This window comes from Haemorhous mexicanus, chromosome 1 (assembly GCF_027477595.1).
Source record: "Haemorhous mexicanus isolate bHaeMex1 chromosome 1, bHaeMex1.pri, whole genome shotgun sequence".
In the NCBI taxonomy this organism is placed as follows: Eukaryota; Metazoa; Chordata; class Aves; order Passeriformes; family Fringillidae; genus Haemorhous; species Haemorhous mexicanus.
Genome location: NC_082341.1, coordinates 29,065,643 through 29,089,913, shown reverse-complemented (window position 1 = coordinate 29,089,913; position 24,271 = coordinate 29,065,643). Strand labels below are relative to the sequence as shown.

The following is a 24,271-nucleotide window of genomic DNA, read 5'->3' as shown; positions in this document are numbered from 1 at the left end:
GGTTTTTTAAATGTCAATTTCTTTGCATTGCGTTTTTCCTAAACAGAAACTTCAGCTGAAATTACCCGGCATAGCTCCTTTCAAAAACTAAAGGCTGATGCAAAGTAAAATGTTCTTTAAATTACTTTCAGAATTTAAATTATGATAAAATCTTTTACAGCAGGATTTGCAGTCCATTTCTTCTGCAAAGACTGTTAGTGGAACTGTACATTTGAGATGAAGGGATTGTTGAGAGGTGTTATTTTATTTTTGGTTAATCTATTTAATCAGAAATCTTATTATTTGTACTAACACCAAATATCAACTGTGATTGACAAACATTTGACATGCTCCTGGGCTTCGGACCAAAGGTCTTGAATGCACAATGCCTGTCCTTGCTCGTATTTCTAAAAGTAATTTTCTACAAGGATCTAGCATCTATCTCTTTTCACCATTTCTATTTCCCTAGTTTTCGTTCCTTCATAAATGAAAGCATAATAGACGGCTTCCAGAGGCCACCTTCAATGCAGTGATGTTAACTGAAGCTATATAAAATGGAGCCATGATAAGCCCTATTAAAAAACTAAAAGCTTTTAATGGGAAGAATGCTGGACTAACGCATACAGCAGAACAGGAGTTTTGGAGCACACCTTGGCTTGTTTCTCAAAACCCTCAACATTTTATGGAACTCCAAACCTGAGCAATAATTTCTATTTTTGCATAGAATTCTGTCCAAAACTGAGAAAGGGTGACTTGAGCTCTGCGGATTTTTGAGGTTCTGAGACTTTTGAGGGTGAGAAAGAAGCTGGGGTGAGCGAGAGCTCTCTCCCAGCTGCCAGGAGTGGACCAGGCAGCGATGACACGTACAAAAAAAAAAAAAAAAACCAAAAAAACCCCAAAACAGCCCCCAAACCCAAGCAAACCTCCAAACCAGCACGATGCCGGGGAAGCAGAAATTGGAAGCTTTCTCCAAGGCAGCCCTTAAGCCCTCGGGCCCACGGGGTGACGAGGCGAGGCCGCAGCGGGGCGGCGCGGGGGCGGGCGGCGCGCGCCGTCCCGGGGAGCGCAGCGCAGCGCGGCCTGGCCATGGGCGCTGAGGCGGGCGGCCCGCGGGGCACCGCGCCGGGCCAGCAGCTCCGCGCTCTCTTCTACGCGCTGGCGCCCGGAGAGAGCTCCTTCCGCACGGTGGAGGAGGTGCCCGACTACGTAGAGAAGGTGAGAGTCCCCTCCTTTCCCACCCTGGCTGCATCCCTCGCCCTTCCCTTCGCCCACCTGCGCCTGTTTTCAAAAGCCACGGGGCTCCTCACTGAAACCGTGTCCGCGAAAGCGCACCTAAAATAAGATAAAACCGTCTTTCTCTCATGGGCTTTCTGCCTGTAAGCTGCCAATGTAACTGTGCCCCCTATTTTCGTGTATTTAAGTGATGATTTCTCCTGGTACCAAGAGCTGGAGTTTTCATAGAAGTACTCAGATATCTGAGGCTTGGTCCTAATGTTATATCCAGCAGCACGGAGAAGATGAACAGTGACAGCAAACTGAACTGAGCAAACAAGAATATATGATACTGTGTTCGGCTGTTATGCTTCTTGAAGCAAGCAAAAAGTCAGGTCTCTCTGTGCCCTCAAGTCAAGCTCAGTCAAAGACAGAAAAATAAAAAGTTTCTAATTAAAATAAAAAATAAAGATTGTTTAAGGGAATTTAGAACAAATATTTGTGTTGGGACAGTGCTGTCCCAAATATCCAAGGCAAGAGTACAGAGGTCGTGGGTGAGAACTCCCTTGTCAGCAGGCAGCAGCATATCCTTCCCTCCTGTCCCACCCCGCCAGTTTGTTCACTACCAAGAAGATACCTTTGCTCCCTTCAGTCCTACCTATTGCTCATATCTTGATTGTCAGCTCCTTCAAACCCAGATCGATGTCAGCTGTTCACAGAGACAGCACATAAACACTATTTTGCCCTTGTCAAAGTAAATTCAGCTCAGCTTTAGTAAAGAGCTGCACTTTTTACATAGATTTTGATAGTTCTGACTAGCTCCTCTGACAGGTATACCTTGGAGTGCTGTGCAGCAGCAGCTGCTGGCAGACTGCAGTGGGGGTGTCATGGGCTGTGCAGAGCTGTGCAGCACCGTCTGCAGCTTTCTGGGAATTGTAGTATGCAGCAGTCCCTCACTGAGGAATGTTATCTGCAAAGGTAAACCCTTTTGTGTCAGGTAAGCAGAAAGCTGCTGCAAGCCCAGCCTGTGTGTGCAGTGTTTGGTCAGTGGACTGCTGTCCTCAGAGGTGTTTTGCATCTAAGCTACAGCGTCATGATTAAGGAAGATTGATGGTTTTGCCTAGTTAGCTGATCTCTCCTTCCAGTTCTCTCTACTTTCTCAGTCCCTTTTAATATTCCCACATTTCCAACAGAGTATCATTCATTTTCTTGTCTGTAACATCCTTGGGCTTTTTTCTCCCATGTGCAATATTCAGGTCAGACATTAGCCAAACCTGGAATTTTTTTACTAGGCATACAGTTGTAAGTCTGTGAAAGGATTCTTAATACTTGAAAGCACCTGTAGGCTTCTGCTGTTGTAGAGCAGTGTTGTGATAAGCTTGTAAAGGAATATTTCTCACCAAAAAAACCAGCATTAATAAAAGGTTTCCCATTACTGTTATACTTTGCTTAAATTCCTATCTTAGCTGTGTTAGATTTCCCTTCTGACAGTGCATTTTTTGCTAGAACAGATCTTTTGATGCTTGTCTCAGTGGGCATATAAAAGTATTTTAGTGGCATAACTGTCTTAACTCTTTGGCTTTAGTCTGAGCTTAGGCAGAGTTCATCCATCCTCTTCTGGCCTTGTTTATGGACAGATGGCAGCTATTTAGTCCCTCTCCAGCTGCTATTCTTGACTGTTTAGGGAGCAATTACAAAAGCAGTATATCCATTGGATTCATCAGCAATAGATTCAATAGTGACCTGATGAGCCTTTCAAGGAGGTCTTGGGAGTGCGAACTCCTTTAATTGGTGCAGACACAGAAGTGGATATCTGAACTCAATTCAACACAGAAAAAAAAAATAGTGTAGAGCTGGTATCAAATGAAGGCCTCAGCTCAAATAATTCACTCTAAAAGACAATAATGTTGATATGTGTGTGAAACAAACTGCTGATTACATTAGTGTCTCTAAATAGTGTGAGGTTTTTTTTCTTTTTTTTTTTTTCCAGAAACACTGTAGTGGAATTTGCATCTCAGATTTGTGATCTCTTGGGTATCAGATGGATGAAAGTATTTCTAGGACATTAGATGACATGGCTACAGCTGTGGGGATAGGCACCTTCCACCATTAGACAGTTGGCAGAACCTCCAAAGTCACCCAAATAGTCATGGGTTTAACAATCTGCAAAACTGAGCTGGTTGGCTTAGAAAATACAGACACTTCACAGGAGAGGCACCTTTGAGCTAGAGTCACCTGTGCTGTTACGTCTGGGTAGGAAATGACAGCAGGGAGTGAAACAGCTCTGGTTCTGAGAACAGAATAGTTAGCTTAACTTGTGCAGTGTACTGTCTGTGGTTACATTGCTTCCATTTTCAGAAGGAATGGCCTTGCACTGTTGCTCTGTATGTTGGCAGAGCTGTATGGAGAGGCCTCAAGTCCTGTTTAAAACATAAGCTCATCAGCTGCTGCCAGTGACAAGCAGCAAAGCTCTGCAGCAGCGCCCAGGGAAAAGTCACCCTTTCAACAAATCTTCAGAATTCTGGAAAAAGGGGTGTGAATCTTTGATAATCATCATAGAATTTATTTTTATGACTTTTTGTCATGTAGAATTCAAATCCCTTAATTTTTCTATACTTCTGGGAAGTATGTCAATTTTCTTTCTCCAGGACAGGATTTTTTAAATTTTTTTTTTTTTTTCAATTCTCTCACAATCTACAGATGGGCAGGCGGAACGATTTTTTTCTGTTTGCCAAACATAGTTTTCACGAACCATAAATTTGCTTTGTACCTTGCTATGATCTGAAATTATCACTTGTGGTCTGTAAAGACTTCCATGAGTCAGACTTTTGAAGAGACAGTCCTTCTGCTGAGAACTCCAAAATAAAAGCTTTAATAATCACGGTTTTCCTTTTTGATTTACTCTCTTGAGAGCCTAAAGAGTAAGTTTACATTTAAACTCAATTCACATTTTAGGGTTTGCTTCTAAATAATGAGGCACAGAACCTTCATATTTAGTTTTACTTGGAAGTTGGGATTCTTATGTTATAAAGATCTGGGACTTCAAGGAAACAAAAACTGTTTCAAGAATTGCAATGAAACTATGAGTATATGCTGAATTTCAACCTAGAATATTATTCTTTGCAACAGTATAATGTGGAAACTGATTTTAAATGGTCCTTTGCATTCTATAGAGTTTGTTACTTAAAATGGAACCCTCTTACAGAGTACTCAGAGTAAGGCTTTCATGTTATGGATCAGTTATTCAGCTAAACCACAAGCTAATGCAGATTACTCCATTGAGTATTTCTGCTGTTGGGTGAAGAGAAAAAACCTGGAAACAGAGAGAGAGATTGAAACATTTATGGACAGAAGATATCAAAAGGATCTGTCTTATGTCACTGACCTGTGATGTCAACAGTGGCTATTTCTTAACTTTGTGGCATTTTGTTTATAGAGACAACCCTTGAAAACAGTTGTAGAGACAGGCATCCTCAATGGGTGCCTTAAATGTCTTCACTGTCCTTTTAACTTAAACTAAAAAAAAAAAAAAAAACCCCAGGAAAAAAGAAAAGTAGTGGCTAGGCTAGTGAGACTATTTTCTCTCTTACTGTCTCCTTTTTTTCCTGAATTATTTCCATTCTTCTTCTGTTGCACTACATCTCATCCTTACACTGTGGGCAGTTTGGGTCAGGGAATGCCTTTTCATCCTCCATGACAATAGCTGTCAGAGTAACATTAGTAACACATCCTAGCCTAGATGTAGTTGATCCCATTGGTCTGCTTTGGACCAAACTTAATGTAGGTATGTGAGAGAGATGTAGTAATTTCTTAGATAGTAAGAGGTATGCCATAAATCTGTTCTTTTATAATCTCCTTGATGAGCAGGAGGTTAAGGATGTCTGAATGCTTCTTTATCCTCCTTGCAATGACACTCCCCATTTGTGAGTCAAAAAGTGGCACCAACTGCCTGGCTGTTTCACAGCTTCACAGTGGGAGGGAAATATTTTATGAGGTCAATAAGACAGAAGTTGTAATAGTGTACATTAATATAAAGTCAAGTATTTCAACTGTTTCAGAGGTTGCTAGGTAAAATGAATCATCACATGGAATACAGACATTGTACATTTCCTATTAACTGTTTTTATTTCATGAATAAAACACCTCAATTTCTCTGTTCTGAGACCATTCAATTTGCTTTGCAGCTTCTGCTGTTACATACTTTAAAACTCCTTGTAGTCTGTGCTAGAACTGCCTTTTAATATTGTCATGAAGTGTTTTGTAGTTTTTCATATTAAACCTCTCTTTTCTCTGCTGGAGTTTACAGCTGTGGTCATCAACTTTTGTTTGCTGAGTTAGGAATCTGTTATTTGATTATATCAATTAGGAAAAGTACATTAAAAGTCTTGTCTACTTAGAAATTAGACAGATATAGAGAGCAAAACAAGGAGTATTTATATTTTCCTAGTATGTTTCATTGGTTTCCAATGGAAGGCTTTAGGGTTTCCTTACTCTTTTATAATATATTTTATTATTATATTATTTCTTTCTAATTCCAAATATTGAAAGATTTGCCACATTGGTTTTCTTGGGTGCTGTTTAGGCTTTATGGCCCTTACAGGTCTTCTCTTTCTAGATTTTTATATCATCAGTTGGTGCCTATTGGATATAGGCTTTTAGATGCCTAAAATGCTGTTACAGAGGAAGCTAAGCACCTAAATTAAAAAGTGTCATGTTGATATTAATCTCTGTTCATCTGTTATTATAACCTAGCCTTGTGCTGCTCAAGTTTATGAACTTTCACATTTTCTAGACGCTATAAATCTCTTGCTGTTTGCATGGTTTGAATCATCCAGTTCTTCTTGGACTGAGCAATCTGGTCTGTATCCATCTTAGTCTCTTCAGTGTCCCTGCCTAGTAGGAATTCCCAGATCATATCTCACTTGGCAACAAAAATGAGTTCCCTCCAAAATGCAATGGTATTTGCAGAGACCACATGCTTCTATTGAAGTGTTGTATGGGCAGGAGCAGCCTCTCTTCTACAGCAGTGCAGTTTGGAGGGTTCCAGGCACTGAAGCTGTAGGTGTTTGCAGGTCATTTGAAGGGAGCAGAAGCTGCAGAAAACTTACAGGGGTAAGTGTGGTGCCTCCCAGAGTGGTGCAAAACTGGTCTTGCATTTCTCTTGCCCTGTAAAATGTGGTGGGAATTTTATGCCTTAATATAACCAAAAAGCAGTTGTCTAAATGTCTCAAATGTCACCTAAATAGCAAAGGGGGCTATTGAAGGAACATTTGCTTGCACAGAGATCTTATAACTCCTTCCCATTTTCCTTGCCGCAGGCCTTCTTGATTTTGGTGGTGATGGCTAAAACACTGCCACTGCCTAATTCCTTCCACACCTAAAGTGCAGGGACTGTTAGGACTCCTGTGTTAGTTAAAAAAAAAAATGCTCTTTGACTTACTGTTACTCAAGGCTTTTTCTTGTTGCCTGAGATAAAAAAATTGAGAACAGGTCTGACAGTCCTCACCAGTTGCACCTTTCACTAATGGGTGCTGTTGCTGTGCATTTTCAGCTTGTCTTGGGATAGAAGATGGACAGTGAGAACTGAATCCCAGACGAAAGCAATATTGTGAGTGAGAAATGTTCCAGTCTTGTTCATCATTATACTTTTCTGCAGAAAGGCAGAAAACTATTTTGCAGTCAGTATAATCCAAAAGAAAAAGGGGAACATTGTATCATTGTCACTTAGTCTGGGAAGAGAAATTGATGTATGGCCCAAATTGGAACGGGCTGCATAGTTATTTGGTTCACTGATGAAAGCACATACAGAAGAGCAGTTGTTGTCTGCATTGAAAGGCATAGCAATAGAAATGCCAAGAAGAAAGAAACTCACTTTACTATATCTTTCAGATAATAATGTTGGATACCAAATTCAGTGGCTGAAAACAATCGAAAAACTTCATACAATATCAAATCCAATCCAGATTCTGTTCTACTTTGTGGTTAGAGGAGTCCACAAATATTAGTGCTCTCACTGACTTTTTTAAATATGAGAAATATAGGTTTGGAAAGACTTTTGTGTTTTGTTCTGATAATGTTTGAGTTTATGTGTAAAATATGCAAAAGAAAACATTGTCTGAGGAGGTTACTGCATTAGATTCATGCTGGTGTTTTGGATCAAATGGTAGCCTTATTTGTTCTAATTTGTAAGGTCCATGTTATGAGCTTTATTACAAGAGTAGCTACTAAAGTGCCAGCCAATCTGAGAAGCATCTCACTGCATAAAATGCTTTTTGGGAAAGTGTATCTAATTTTATTTTGTTGCCTTTTTTTTTGTTTTGTTTTTGCAAACTATTTTTAGAGTATTCCATTTTTCATTACTTTTATTGGGCTGGAGTTTGCTGTCAGCTGGATTCAGAAGCGTAAGCTACCAGGTCGGATCAATGATGGAATAAGTTCTCTTTCCTTGGGTATCCTGTCCCGACTACCAGAGTGAGTATATGAGTACAGCCTTGAGATTGTTTGGGTTTTAATCACTAAGAAGGAAGAAAATGTAATTATGTGTTGAAGTTGTTATTGCTAATCCTTAATGCAATTAAATTTTAGTGACATGTATAAAACCTTTCTAATCTGTAAGGCTAAATAACGGTGTTCTCCATCTCCACATTACCAATTAATCATCAATTACATTAATCTGTTATTGGACCTTGCTGTCACCTTTTGCTGTTTCTGGGACTTCACCTGACTTTAATATATCTTATGTTAGACTAGATTTTAGAATCTGGGTTTTCTTTCATTAAAATACGTAAAGATAGCAAAATAAAACCATCAAACCAAGTCTATTGTTAGCCTTTAAAAATAAAACTGGGTGCATATAACCAGATCAGTAGAATTGTGAATATGCATGTGATCCAAAGTGCTTTGAAGACAGTCATAATCTTACCTCTGACTTCAATGGATTTTGATTCCCAAGATAATTGCTGTAAACATGATCATATAATTCACTCTACAATGTAAAGGCCATAAGATTTACCTGTGTTAGCTTGGTGAGCAGAGTTGTGTTTTAAAGAAATAGCCACTGTGAATTAACTGTGAATCCCAGTGAAAAAATCCAGCAAATTCTTTATATAAATTGCTCTGTTTTCCAGAAGTTTCAGTTACTTGTAAATAATATAATGTTGTAGATATGTCTTCGCATGATATGAGCTTCCAGATGACAGATTTTATTGCATCTTTTATTTTCAAATGGGGTTACATTTCTATTCCCCATGTATGAATTTGCAGGTGACCATCAAATTGTATATAATCTCTTCATTATAAGAAGAAAAGCTTTTATTATTTGAGTTTTACTATATGGTATTTGGAAGCCTTTCTGTTATTCCCCCAGCTTTTTTTCAGAAACCTCTGCAGTTTTTCAGCCTTCTTAGTGTTGATGTCTCAAGTGCACTCCATATTTCAGAAATTACTACAGTGCCAAATAATGAAGTCATTTGTTCTCTATTTCTACTTGTTGTTCCTCCTTTTATATATCCCAGATCCTTTGAGCTGTCTTTCATCCCTGAATACTTTCTGGGATTCTGTGGCTTACATTCCTCATTCATAGGCAATATGTTCTTAAATTTGGCCACATAGAGATACATGGATTGTGCATTTGGTCCTCCTGAAGTAGCCTGAATCCATTAAAAGTTGTCTTTGTTACCTAGAGGTCCCTGGTTTACGTCACTGCAAATTTTACTAAAAAAATTTTATTTCAAACCAGATTCTTGATCAAATACATTAAAAGAGCGTAGCAACAGCAACAACAAAAAATTATCCCTTCTGGGTAGTAAAACTCATTTTGTGAAATGTGTAAATCACCTTCTTTGTAATCCATTGATCATTTGTCACTTGGTTGATTTTTTTAAGCTTTCTAATCAGTACAGTCTTTGACAAGGTCCATTAGGTACAAAGACAATTTTTGATAGATTATGGTAATTCTCAGTAGTAAATATCCCTGATGAAATCTTTTAAAGACGCAGTCCAAAACTCTTCAAATGTCTGAAAATGAGAGGCATGAGCTTTCAGTATCAGAAATACTCAACCATGAAGTTATGTCTTGAAACAAAGTTATGTCTTAGTTATTTGAGAGTTTTGTGAAGTTATTTTTGCAGCTAGTGTACCTATATTCAAATAATTTTTAATGAATTGTGAGCGTGATCTTGAAGGAGCAATATTAAACTTTCCAATATGTTTTATGAATTAATTAAATATTTATCAACAAATTAGATTTATGTGCAGCAACACACAACCCTGATAATTGGTTACTGTAGTCTGCATGAAACTAATATTAAAATAGATCAAATATTGCTTCTTCAACTTAACCCAAGTTCTTTAAACTTGACAGACTTACCATGCTCAATATTTACCTTTATTCATCTGAAATATTCAGAACTGATGAGGTTAAAGAAAGGGCCTGAGATTCACGTAAAGTAAGTTTGAATGGTTTTGCAAGTCCTTTTGGCTTTTTTTTTAGAATACTGAAACGACTGAGATACACTCATTCCTGGAAGAAATGCTTGCTAAGAAAACTGGTGTTGTGTGTGTGGAATGCAGCTTTGCAAGGTGCTGAGTACTTTTATTATTTTGGCACTCAGTCCTTTGCTGCAGAATTTGGCTTGCTAGCTATGCAGTTTTCTTTTGCAAGATTGTTTCAATTGAGTGAACCAAATGATCTTTAAGGACTAGAAAGTTTGCAGGGTCAGGCAAATCTCCAAGATCGGCACACCTATTTATTGTTACACCAGCACAAGAAGTCTCTTCCAGGTTGCTTGCACAGCTCTCATGAGTGGAAATACCAGACCCTCCTCACCAGTTCTTTCCAAAGAAGAGTCCTGTAACACTTTTAGCTTTTTGGGTGAATGTGAAAGAAGCAGGCAAAATTCAGACTTCCTAAGTTATTTAATCTCATGTTAATATTGCAATTCTAATGGTGACTGCTTAGTGTAACACCTCTTTTATAAGTAAGAGAAGTTGTGAATAACAGACTGGCTAAAAATGCTTTAACTAAAAAAAACCAGAACACTTTACCCTTCTGTCTCGTGCTTCCATTGTGTGAAAGAATTGGGTCAGACAAAAATAAAAGGGGGAAAAATAGCCCAGGCAAAAATCTGTTGCTAAGATTTTCACTTCAGTCTGTCCCTTTCAGGAAGAAAAAAGGTAGGGAAAGTTGACAGAAACTGCTAAAACAATATTTCAGCAGAACCCACAGCATCAGGGGAAATAGTAGTGCAAATCATTAACAGCTGAAGGTTAGATTAACACACCATTGATTGTATCCTCTCCCAGGGACTAATTTTCATTTTCTCAACTAGCAGCAATGGTTTGCCACTTCCTCAAAAAAAAAATCTGTGGTTGGGTCTAAAATGGTGGCTTCAGTCTATTAGTTAAAATGAAGCTTCAAATGTGTCATTGCAAAGAGGACTTTAGATTTAATGAAAAAATTAGGAGTCACTAACCATAGTCAGCCTCTAAGTATTTTTTCCATTTCACAGTCTGTATAACAGAACTATTGCATGTCTTGAGGGCAAACAGTATTTATTTAGTGTTTCATACTTCAACTTTCTGTTGAGAAAGTAGAAATCATAAATTGTTGATACTTGTATGCCAAACGTTGAAAATGTAGGTAAAAGAGGAAAAGTCTAATCAGACAAGGTAATGTTTTTGTTTTTAGGCTTATTAGACTCAACAGCATGCAGTAAGTTGGATGGTTTGTGCATACATATCATCTCTTGTAAAGTAGCCTGTACATTTCTTAAATATAATTTTCTCTGCATTAATGCATACTATGCATTCCTCTGCAGGTATAAATACTAAATGTTCTATGGAATGAAAATTAATTTGGGAGAAGCTTGTGATACTAAGTTTACTCCCAGGATCCTAAATGTTAGTAAAAAATTTCTGAGAACTTTTATTCTAAATAAATAAATAAATAACTTTTCTAGCTAACCATTGCCAAGAGACTTTAAATGCTTCTTTAAAAATATTCTCCCAAGAGAAAGTTTATTTTGGGTATGAATATCCATTTTACAAGTATGTGCATTATTTCATATTGACCCATTTCTTCTTTTAAAGCAGCAGAACATAAATCAAGTCAAAAAGTGTTTGGGGGATAACTGAGGTAGGTATGTTTTCAAACTAGTTGGGAAAGTATTTGTTCTTTATGGTCATGCTCAATTGCCAATTTTTAGTGTTCTGCTCTGAAACACAGTCGCACAGTGTATGAGTGTATATGTATATCATGTCTGACACAGTTTGGTCAGTCAAGTCTGCAATGAACTTCTCCATTTGTAAAGAGAAAATTACAGTCTGTATACATTATTTAGCTTGATTTTTGAATCAGAGGAGGTTGGAGTTCTCTGAATTGTTGAACATGAGAATGGAATGAGTAAATACTTTTGGATGCTAGTAAGTATGTTGAGAATCTACACATCAGCAATAATTAAATCAAAGGAATACAAATCCTGTTTCTGCTGTAGACCAGTGTATTCAGTTTTGTAAATCATCTGGATTTTAAATAATCTTTTTTCAGAAGCTGGATTGAAGAGGCAGTTTCATGTACATTTTAGACCAGCAATGCTCCCAAATGAAGCACTTTTGATTGACTGATACTTCTGTTTGCTCATTCCTCCCTCTGTACCTTCACTCCTCTTTGGCCAGCATCAGCGTTTGTGTCGCCCTGTGGAGAAGTGGCTTGGGAAGCAGGTCCACCACCTCCCCATCACATTAACCTGCATCAATTCTTATTATGTCTGTGCACAGTCTTGATGCTAGAACAAGAAATGGGATTGGAGAAGAGCAGACAGGGTTACGGGACAAGAAACACTCAATGCTTTTGTAGCGTTACTGAGTTACCTGCTCTATAACATATATAAAATTGCAATCTGAAACCAAAGGTTTTCAGTTTTTAAGAGGAACAAAATGCAGAGCTTATTAGAATACACTTGCTTCAAGTTGGTGCAAGTTATTCACAACCTTGTGGAGCTAGGAGTGTCTTGACAGAAAAGAAGAAAGTTACCTGCATGGATTTAACCATTTGAAGTATGTGCTGGTTTCCTGAAGTATCTATTAGATACATCATATGGGACTATAGAAAGTTATAATCTCATAAATTACTGATTGCATTTCTTAGAAGAAAATTTGATACATGCAGTTTCTCATAAATTATATTTTCACTTCAAAACTTATTAGGTACATTTTTTCTCCACATCTGTTTGACTAAGACTTTGGACAGATGTTTGTTTAGAGCATGGTCAGATGTGTTGCTTCTGGTCCAGCTGCCCCCTTAGATCTGCCAACATAACTGCACATTTAATTGCTCCCTAACCTGGTCCTGACAAAGTGATCTCGCTAAAAGCAGAAACAAAGGCCCCCAAGAACTATAAAAGAGGTGTTTAAGCTCAGCTGCATTCATTTTGACAGAGCCAGGTCAGGGAGCAGCTATGCATGCAATTATGGTGGCAGGTCTGTGGGCTAGAAACCACCACGCTTAGGGCAGTGATGAGCAGATGGGGCCAAACTGGAAAGGTAGTCACTTAACCTGGTTAAATGGAAAGTGGAGCTGCTGTGCCACGCCATGCACTTAAACCAATTGAACTTCTGGCTACTGCACTTCTGTCTTTCTTGTACTCACTTACATAGTCCTCTCTTTCTCTTGTGTTGGTTCATGTGCTCATCTGATTCCAAGTGGAGTTATTTTAGTTCGCTCTATGGGCAAAACAGTGTTTGCTTTCGGTAGAGAGACAAGCAAATTGTCTGGGAATGGAAAAGGGGCAGCTAAGAGCTGTCAGACTTTAGGTTCAGTCTCTACAGAGCCTGCAGTCACAGTCATGCCTGCAGCAGCTAGTTATGGCAGTTTAAGGCACTGTCAATAGATGTGTCCAAAAAATGTAATTTTTAATAAGTAACAGGCCTGAAAAGACAGAATCTGCTCGCCTACCTATTCCTCCCACTCTCCAAGTAGCACTAGGTAGTTACATATTTCACAAGAGCACCCTCCTGGCTTCACTCTCCCATATACACTGTTGATTGTTCCCACATTTTGCCAAAGGTCACAGCCCTCACAGCTCTGTCAAAGGAGCAGGTTTTGAATTAACTCACTAATCTTCTGTAGGTAAAGCAGTCAGAGTAAGGTAAACAATTTCAGTAAGGGAGTGCAGCAGGATCTGATGGGATTTTCAGGACATAAGCCTGACTCTGGAAGGGGATTTTCAAAATCAGTTCAATTAAACTTATGGCAGTGACTGTCTTACCTGAATGATTTTTTGTTTAATCTAATTAGATGGGTGTTTTTTGGTTTTTTTTTAAATCTGGTTTGCATTGATGAACCAATTGGGACTAAGTAAGAAAACTAGTTACTCCTGTGTGGATTGATTATCCTGTGTTCTTACGGTATCATTTTAACACAGTTTATAATTTTGGTGTAAATCATGCCATGTCTTCCAGGAAATCCAAATCCAGCTGTGTCCAGTAAAGATGCTAGTGCTTCCTGTCTGCTCCCTCATGCTCATCACTACCTCCCTTACCCTTTTACCATCTGTACTCTTCCCAGGCATACCAGCAGCCTTATCTTCAGAGGTTTAAATTTTAGAATTTTGGTATTCTGGTTCCATTTGTTTGAAGCAGGCTGGAGAGCACATGTGGGCATAGCTGCTGGCAGAACACAGGAAGTGAGACAGTGCGACTTTTTAGTGATGACTTAGGAAAGATCTGAGCCAGAATTTAATCTCTGGAGTTTCTAATGAAATTACATATAAGCTACCTTGCATTACAAGGAAGGATTTGGGAGAACTTGGATATTCTCAAACTAATTGACTGAAACAACTGGTAGTCTCTATGTTCCATAGTGTTCTGCAGATTGCTGGATTTCACACAAACCTGTTAGGCATCCAATTACTCTTTTAGGTTGTCACCTCTTACACAGAATGCATATTTTTCTACATCCTTAGCATTATATCATGGTCTTTTTCTGTACAGTGGGGCCAGTAAGTAGCTTGGTGATTGCCCATTCCTAATGTCAGAGCCCAGCTTTACACCTGCCATGTCTTTAGAAGCAAAGAGAAGCTGTCAAGGTACATGTTCAAATATACTTGTGCTCTTCTCTGAAGGTACTGTGAACTGAATTTACCCTTATTGAAAATATGGTATTAAGCTCAGTAGTCTCTGTAGCTCACAAAATATATTGGTTTCTCAAATCCGTGAAATGTTGTGCAGATTTTTTATTCCATGTTTTTGTATTTTCATTAATCTAAATTGTGTCATTTTCACACGTTTTGAAAAAAACTCAAAGAAATTGCTTGGGTATAGAGTACCCTTCTGACTGAAGGACATCTCTGCTGAACAATGAATTAATCTTCAATCAGGACTCCACTAGATGGAGCACAGGGGTAGCATTTTTAGAGCTGGCAAATCTAGTTTCTTGGGTCAACACTTAAAAGTTAGGAAAATTGGGGAAAGTGTCTCTTAATGATTCTGTAAACCAGTGTTACACATCTGAAAAGGCTAGACTTTCACTACTGTGTATCATGGAGAAAAACAAACTATCTTTTAAAACATTCAGAACTATGACCAAAGGAGTTCAACATAAATTCTCATGTAAATATTTTTCCTTATTTCATCATTTGATGTGCTATGATGTTTCACTGCAGCTATTTCACCATATTTTTATAGACCATAGGAACTCTTACTAGTTCCTTTGGTTTTTCTGAATCTATCTAGACCAACCTGAATTGAATAGAATACTATTTTCTCATTACTTGTTTATATGTGACCTTTGAGAATATTATAGGCTTGTTCCCAACTGAACTTAAACTATAATGCAGATTTGCTCATTTCAGTGGAACAACCAAGTAGGACAGATCAAAATCAGACTCTCAATTGGAAAAAAGGTCCTATTCAAGCATTTGTATTAAACTCATGTGGTGATACTTGTACAAAAATCGAAAAATTAGGAGCATTGCCTTGTAGGAGATGACATTGTAGAATATTCCAGTCTGGTGCCTTCTGACGATATTAGAATATAATTTACTGCCCCAGTGCTGGGCAGGTATAAACAGGTCTAAAAAAATTGCAACTTCCATTCTCATAAAAGAAGAGGAATAAGCTACAGTGCCAGAATCTCAGTCGTACTGAGGGTTTTTAACTAGGCTTTTTAGGCTTTTAAAGATACCATGTAATTAAAAGTATCTGAAGACCTTTCATAAACTTAGGGCATAATGAGTTGCTGCTGTGGATTATATCATTTAAGGCAGTGGAATTTCCACGAAAATATCTCTGTTGTATTTTTAACTGATACAATTAAAATTTTGCTTTTTTATGAGCAAAGATAAACAAGATAATTGTGTAGCAAGACTAGGACTTAAATAGCAACAGAGTTACACTTTTTTATAATCTTCTTCCAACACCTGTTGTTTCCCATTTTATGCCACCCACTACTGTAAATTAATATTAGTGTCATAAATTAGAGGATAAAACATGAAGTGCAACAGAAATAGGTTTGGTGAATAAAAGGGCAGCTCTGTCAGGCAAAATATTGTGCAGTACTGTGTAAAATACAAGTAGTAGGGATACCTGAGTCACCTCCCTTTTACTTCAATTTGAATTTGATATTTTCCTTTATCCTTGAGGAAAATTGGAGGTTTGTATTGTTTAGGCTAAAATGCTGGAGAAGAAAGCCATACTGAGGAAGAGGAGAGGTTTTGATTCAGCTTTTGTGTCTGGTGGGAACATTTTCTCAAAATGTAGGTGCTATTTCCTGTAATCAAGGGTTTTCCAGAGCCTGATAATAATTTCCCAGCCGTATCATTTTGGTGAATTATTCTTTAGCCTTGGGTTTTGCATATTAAGAATGGGAGAGGAGATCATATTCATCTTGATGATAGAAAACAGGGAATAGAACTCCCACAGCTCCCTCTCCCTTTCCCTCCACCTTGTGGAAAGTTTGGCTTTGTGCTAAAGCGTGAAAAAAGCCTTGACTGCAGTGTGTCAGGCATATTTCAGCTCGATTTGTGTCAACCCTAATAAGTCAGCTGACAAGGTAATAAATTGGGTGTCTGTTCAAGACCTGGCACCTGTACAGGAAATAAAAGGGGATTTCAGTTGCAGCAGATTTGCTTTGTTTTACAAATGGATCTTTTCTCAAGGCTTCTCTACCGCCTTCCCCCTTTTTCTCTTTACTGAAATCATGTTATCTAAATGTTTATTTCAATTGTGGCTGGAACCGGTGTTTCATCTGGAAAAGAAAGCTCTATAAGTATCCTTGGAAATGGAAATCTTTATGATTTCCATTCTGAAATAAAACCTTACAGAGCATTTAATTATTCATGTATCCTGCTGTTACATAAATGGTCTGAATAACTTCGAATTATTGAGAAACTGCCTTTGTTCAACATTTTGAAACTTTACATTTATATTGTTTGAATCAGACTAGGAAAACAGAATTTATTTAACCCGGGGAAACTGGGTAGTAGTAAGATCTCACTATTTTTAATGATAATATAACCTTGTGACCAGGGTGTCTTAACGTGCTTCCCTCTGTGCCTGACCTCCGAGGATGCAAGTCTACTACAGCCCTTGAGAGCACAGCTTTTGTAGGTCCAGCTGTAGGGTTGTGTTTTTAGCTCAGGGGCACCAGGTCAGTTCCCAGTGTGATGTGAGGTGGTGACTGCAATACTCATGAGAGCTGAGGCAGTTTCCTTGGACTGTTCACTTTTGGTACACAGATCTTCCTCCATGCTTGGAAAAGAGAGAACAGCTCCTGTCTCTGACCCTTTTTATTTTTGGTGACTGTCCTGGGCATCGGGGAAGAAGTTTCCTAAAGATGTCGTTTTAGGCTCTATGGCTGGAGGAAGCAAAACAGGACCTTGTATTCTTTGAAATGGGCAGCTGCCTTTTCTTCCAATTGAATTTCTTCCACCTTTTCCCTCTTTCATTATCCCATAGGGATCTAGAATAAGTAGATCTTCATTTCCACATGGAGAGTTCATCTCCCAGAATTTCCTTCTTAGACTTTTTTAATTAGGGGAAGTGATAATTTGACCCAGTGGAAGGTGAAGGGGGAAATGGTTTATTAAAAACAAATATTATTGCCATTAATTAAAGTACGTATGATCGTTAGAAACAAGGAGACAAGAACTCTCAAGGTCATAACAGTTACCTAACTATGCTTTGCACATAATAAGAAAATTTTCAGCAGCACTGTTCAAAATCCAAGAGGATAAATCTATGTAATGTATATAATAAAGTTTTCTATACAGTCTGTCTGTTTTAGGATTTATTGCTCTTTATGCAGAGGATTGGACTAGATGACAAAAGCCTTACCTGTCCACTTCCATCACATTTAGGGTTACAACATTTAAATGAGGAAAAAGTTTTCTTAAGTTCTCCTAGTATTTTCAAGAAGTGAAAAAGGTACTTGAGGGGAAAAAAAGGGGGAATAAAAACCTTTAAAACTCCAAATGAACTTTTGGAATTGTAATTGAATGCAAGCTCTGGTCTTTCCTATCACACTGTAAATTTTAAAAAAAATACTTAGTTAAGCAACCCTTCTTTCTCCAGCACTGCCTAGTAATATGATGGATTACTCTAAATTAATTACAGTAATCAGCTAACGTTATGTGCTGTAGAGTTGTGATTCAAGCATGAAGGAAAGAATGCAGAGCAAATTGCATATATGAAAAATGTGTTGCAGGGTTAGCTCAAGGTTTACACCTTGGACTCAACCTGTGGAAAAAAAAAAAGGACTCGAGGGTGAAATACTGAAACCTGATCAAAAATGGAGGAAATGTTCCAGGTCACATATCTTTGGATGTACTGCAAAGGCATTATATGTTAATAAAAGCAGAAGAATAAAGTAAGAAAACAGTGCCTAATAATAACTGATACTCTATGTTGCAAGAGGTGTTTTAAATTTCCTGGTCATTGAAAAGATGTTAAGAAATGCCCATTTCTTTGTGTTTGAATAATATCAGCTCCCTTCTGACCTGTAGTGAAATGGATTGAGAATTTATACTGAACTTTACAGATTCCTCATGAGATGAATTGCAAAAATCTGCTTGGACACATATAATCTTCTTTAAAAATATTTATAGAACACAGCTTTTATGAAAATTAAACATGTTCCAGGTGTGTATGGTCCACCTTCTGGGCACAGCCAAGTTGTTTTTGAAGTGATAGATACACCTGTCCTTGCTAGTCAAGAGAAATTCTTCATGGTCAAGCTGCTAAAATGAAATGAAATTTCATGCGGTTTGTTGTGTCTTGGTTTTATTCAAGAGAAAAACTTGTATGATTAGAGTAAAGCTGGGAATGAGTTGTAGGTAAGATGTACACCTGGCTGTGGAAAAATATTAGTTCTTTTCTTCTGAGCAGCAACTACTTGCAGTGCTTCAGCTCTCAGGATAAAATGGTGGATGTGATACTATTATGCTTGCAGGCTCTTATCGGGAGGTTGGGATTTTTAAAATATGACTTTTTTTCTTCATTTATAGTGAAATTAGCACCACAGAAACTCAAGGTGTTTTCTTCTAGCTTTATTTAAAACACTTATGGGAAGAGGTGCTAATTCCAGGTGTATAAAAGCCCTGAGTAAAAAGTATAAAGCAAAAGATAGAGCTCATCTATAGCACAGGGGATGGCTTGCAAGCTGAAACAACCATGTTTTCTGAGCTTCCCTTCTGTTTCATTGCAGCTGCCCAAAAGGACAGGGCATGGCCAGATTGTTTTCAGGGATGTTTTCCAGATGTGTGAAAAAAGTCTTTAAAGGGGAAGGAGTTTTGGTTTTGCAGATTCTAGTATTTTTCTGGCCACGCTGTCAACTATATCAGAAGTAATCTAGCTGAAAAAAAAATAGGCAAAAAAGGAAAAGTATTGAAAGAAATATCTATGAGAAGTGGTACTTGAGGCAAGAAAGAGCAGATATGACAGCGATGCACAGGGAATCTTTCAGCAGATTTCAATGTAAGGTGAAGTTCTAGATGAGGCTAAGCTGAAATAAAGATGTTGGTCTCTTCATTGGGTGGGATTTTGCATGGCTGAAACACATATGTGCAGTTTGTTTCCACTTCTATTTAAGTAGTGTCTACAGGTGTGCTATCTGCAGTGTTCTTTGGAAGCTCCCTGAATTTGTATCAAGGAGTCTTTCTTCAACTATGAATATGTTTTATAGGTTTTTAAAGTCTTGCATGACTTTGTACAAAGGTGTTGCTGATAATTTTTCTACCTCCCCTTCACAGAATAGCAGCAGCATAACATCTGAGAACCACATTTTGTGTGTGTGTTATTTCTTACTTAGGCCCTAAACTGAGATGAATGTCAGCCATTGATATATAGAAAAAGGATATTTGTGACTTTTCTATGATTAGTATCTTTCCCCTACTTGTCTTTTTTTCCATTTTCTTCTTTTCAGAGGCTGATTTAATTCAGTTTACCACTGTTTCAGTACATTTTTAGCAACACAACAGAGGAGAGTAGTAGGAGACAGTGTGAGGAATCTGCTACAAATCCTGCTGTGGACTGGTTTCTTCTACAAAATTGCCAGTTTAAATATATATCCATCTTCACCTGCAGCACCATATTGCAGCTACCTCAGCTAATTGTCACCTGGGCCATCCCAGTGCCTACAGCCTCTCTCCATTCAAACCTGGGTTTAATGCTTCCTGATTCACCCAAAATCTCATCTAGCAAAATCAAAGTAATTTGTTTGGAGGTAGCTCAGGGCCCCAATTGTTGAAATGAGGTGGTAGGGTGCTGAGAGGAGGGTGCAACCATCGCTACCCAAATTTGTATTAACCTGAGCAGCTGTGGAGAGTTACTACTATGTTTGGCCTGCCCATTCCAGAGCTACCTTCTTCTCCTGGTCTCAGTGCTGAGCCTAGCTCCTCTATCCCTGTAGTCCAGGAACTCAGCAGCATTGAGAGCTGTCTGGTGGCTTTCCTTGCCTTTGCAAGTTCATTATTTTTTTCTTTCCCTTTCTCAGAATTCAATTGCCCTTCCCCTTCTTTTAGAAGGTACTGGTCTTTGTCTCCTCCTGCTACATTTATCCTCTTTTGAAGTGAAGCGATATGATGAGCAGATCAAACATTTCACTGCTCCAAGAAGTCTACCCCCTTCCATGTTTTTCTTGTAATGGAAGAGGTCGGTCAACGTATTTTAATGCAATACATTAATGTTTTGGTGCGATTGCTGCTACTCGTCAATCACTTGTGACTTCCTAGTTACGAAGTATGAGTTTCTTCCAGTTTGGGGAAAACAGAAACACCATAATGCCTGCAGAGCGCAGGAGTGCTTCAGCCTTTGAGTGTACCTAATGCCGCAACATAGGTGGTGAGTGGGTGGGAGTTGGTTTTAGAAACCTTGTAGACACTAAGCAAAGGTTCCACTGAAGTCAATAGTAGTGTCACTTGACAGAGGTTGAAGAACTTGGAGAGTGGTTTTATGTGTTGTAAAAAGATTTCCAGCTGATAAATTGTTAATATATAAAAGGTTCTGAAAGAAAAACTGACAAAATTACTGATAAAAATTTTTGGATCTCTATTTCAGTGTTTTATTCAGAAGTATTGAGTTAATTAGTTACATACACGTATGGAATAACTACAGACTCTTTGAACTGCCTTGGGACTCTCCATGGACATGGTATTTGACACTTCTGGGTGTGGACTTTGCATACTACTGCTTTCATCGCATGAGCCATGGTAAGACTTAACAAGTTTTTCGTGTTTGAACATACAAAATATGTTAATATCTATTAATAAAGTGAGGTATTCATTTTTGTTTCTACAATACTTGATCTGCTCTAAACATATATAGCTGCTCTTCTTCCCAAGGGTTAGCAAAGATAAATTTTTAGCATGGGAAACAGTTAATGCATCATACTCTATACATTAAACACAATGTTGTGAAGGGATGGAGTATCATTTTGAAAGCAGTTCAACAGAGAGAGTGAAATATCATGGAAAAAGAAAGGAAAAAAATAGCGAGTACATGAGTGTGGTAATCCGTGGTTTTCCTGGGCTTTATATGAGTCCAATCCGGCTAGCTTAAGACCCTAGCCCACACGGACCCGCGTAGACGAAGGTAAAAGACGAGAGGCGCTCTTCTCCACGTGGGTGCAAGTATCTTGTTTATTGGCTTGGTGCAAGACACAGGTGATGGGGTCACCCAGGTAGAAAAGAGGGCGGGGAACTCTCCCACAGGAGGTTTTATACCCTAGGGGATGGGGGTGGGGGAGAGAGGACCGGAGCCAATGGGATGCCATTGGGGAGGAGCGAATTACCTATGGGACAAACCATGTGTATAACAGGGGAGGGATATGAGGGGGAGACCATGTAATGAGGGAGGGGGAAAACCCATCTACTTGACCCAACATGCCCAGTAGAAATTGCCCATCACCAGTGCAACAACAACAACTAAATAAACTATTTAGTGCAATACAACATCTGAGAGATTGAGTTCAATATCCCTATATACCTGTATGAAAAATCCAGCAAAGTACAGATAACTATTTCAAAAGAATCTGGTGGGTGTACAAACTAGAGAGCAGGAAAAAACAAGATGGCCAAAATAATGGAGCCTGTGTAAATCGTGTCAGCCATTTCTGTCCATATATGTCTGTCTCATTACATATTTCTGTTCCCTAGTGAAAACAAATATCAGCTCTTGCCTTTTATACTGTATCTGAAAATGCAATAATACTTTCTATCAATCCTAGCTCTGGGCCTGACCTAAAGTCTGTAGTAATGAAATAAAATTCTTTTTGTTCTTTAAGATGGTTTGGACTGGGCTTCTCAAAGCTGAGTGCCCACAGCTTGCAGAAGCTGTGGGATATAGTAATGGTACTTTATGTAATGTGCTTTCAGAAAGGGAAAATGCTCTGCTGCCAGCAGGTCAGTGTAATATATGGAAGTAGGTAAGAAAGGAGCCTAAGCTGCTGCGAGGAGTGGGAGAGAGGAAGGGTCCCTCCCAGGTGGGGATGGCAGGCGGGTGTGAGAACAATGCAGGGTGGGTGTAAAGGGATAACAATGGTGGGGGACGGGGCGGGAGGCGAGGAAGCAGGGGGAGCTGGAACAATGTGTCGAGGGGGACATCACGGCCAGGAGCTGGGAGCCCTGCGTGGGTGTACAGAGACTGGGAATACGCTTCACAAACAATGACATTAACAGTGCTGGCAGGGCTACAGCCTCAGGCTAAGAACTGCATAAGAGCAGGAGGCTATTCCTGTGTTTTAAAATAAAAATAATTGCCTTCAAGTGTTAGAAAATCACTAGCTTGGCTGTGCTTTCTCTGGAGCCAGTGGTAAAATTCCCACTGGCAGAGAAGGGAACAGGGTCATCTCTGCATTCTCTAAAGCAATGGATATATTTCTGTTTCTGCAGCAACTTTGCATTTGCTCTTTGTTTTTGTTTTTGATGGAATACTTTGGAATTAATGGGTGTTTTAGAAATAAAAAGCCAATTCTATATGTAATGGATTTGAAGAAGCTGTAAGAAAATGCTTCTCTTAAGAAGGTCAGTGCTGAGCTACTCAATAAATGTTAATTTACTCTTCTTCAGGTTACAGAAATATTTTTCACTGTTAGATCTGTGCTGCTTAGCAGGGAACTGATGAAAAATTGTAGAAAATCACTCGAAGTGGAGATTTTAGTTTAACCAACACACTTCTCTGGTCAAACAATGATGAAATCTGTAGCACAGCAACACAGCTGCGAAAGTCAGCTGCACTGAAAGTTGCTGAGGAAATTCAAGGAGATGGTTTTTAAAAGTCAGGAAAAATATCTTGGCAAATTGAGAAGAAAGAGCACTGGAAAAGTTGCTGGTACAAGCAGACAAAACACACCTTTGCGCTAGAAAGTGACAGGGCCTGGTGATTCAGGCTTGGATCCTACAGCAAAGTTAAAAATTAATAGCACATGTATATCCCAGGAAGTTCAAGCTGTGTGGGCTAGCTCTGATTGTTTCAAACTGAAAAACTAAAATTCAGATACATTTTTTAGTTGTTTCTTAGAACTTAATATAATTTTGATACTAAGAATTATCATCATCATGTAGCTTTTCCTGGCTGCAAGCAGTAATTTGGTAACTCAATCCCGTGGCATTTTCACTACCTTTTTCATGTTGTCCATGAATAACCAGAATTTTCATTCTACTATTTTATAAATTGTCTTGAATCACTACAGATTTTAAAGTTTCTTCTGTAGGAGAAACCCTACTTTAACCCTACAATATAAAATTTTTACCCAGCATTTGAGGAGATATTTTTTCCTCTTCTCTATATGCATGTAATAGCTATTAGCCTAAACTGAAGTTATACAGCAACAAAAGGAAGTATTTTTAGGTGTGATCTCATTTTGCAAAGGATAGAGTTATTCTAAGTATGTACTTGTATTTTCCATTGTTTGCAGTAGCCACTGAAAGGTTAGAAAATAAAATGCTTCACCACTTATTCCAGCATTCTTCTGGGTCTGATCCAAAGGCCATGGCAGTCAACGGGTCTACTTAGACCTTGCTCTTGTGGCATTTTAATGAATTTATAAATCAATGTAACTTTTCCCTTTGTTTCAGTAAAAACACCCATTATGGCTGTACTACTAAAAAACGCTGTACAATCACAGGTTTTACTTTAAAAACTTTTTTTTAATGGAAGGATATGTGTGGGTTTGAAGGATTTTTACCAGGTATTTTAATCTATCATATATGGATTACTTCTCAAGTTTCCTCTCCAGGTGCAGAGACCTTGTAGAGTTAGTCCTGCTAGTAAGGGGGATTTGGTGGTCCCAGAGCAGCGCTGAGCCCCAGCACGCCCTCCCCGCGCCCTGGCCTCAGGGATACTCCTGTTGCAGACAAATAACAACCGCAGTAAGGAATTTGGAAGCTCTGTAAACTGATTTCTTCAGCAGCCACACCTTTTAATCACAGGGGGGAAATCTAGAGAATTCCAGATCCATGCAGAAACACTGGTGCTGGTGCAAAGCCCAGGTCGCGGCTGCGGATGCCCAGCTCTGGTGTGGGGGGCTCTGCTAGATCCAGGGCCACCCCTGGCCTGAGCAGGTCCCTTGGCAACAGTTGTGTGCTCA

The 24,271-nt window shown here is 38.7% G+C and overlaps 1 protein-coding gene across 2 annotated transcripts in view; it reads left to right on the top strand.

The window, feature by feature from the left end:
• Window positions 1–1,051: 1,051 nt before the first annotated feature.
• The window catches only part of AGMO (alkylglycerol monooxygenase), a 187,925-nt gene continuing 164,705 nt past the window's right edge, over window positions 1,052–24,271 (top strand). For both annotated transcript variants that reach the window (XM_059839402.1, XM_059840254.1), the window contains exons 1-3: window positions 1,052–1,194; window positions 7,532–7,662; window positions 20,743–20,894. In XM_059839402.1, coding sequence (XP_059695385.1) covers window positions 1,066–1,194; window positions 7,532–7,662; window positions 20,743–20,894 — 412 coding nt within the window. In that variant the 5' untranslated portion in view covers window positions 1,052–1,065. The remainder of the gene's footprint in view (window positions 1,195–7,531; window positions 7,663–20,742; window positions 20,895–24,271) is intronic.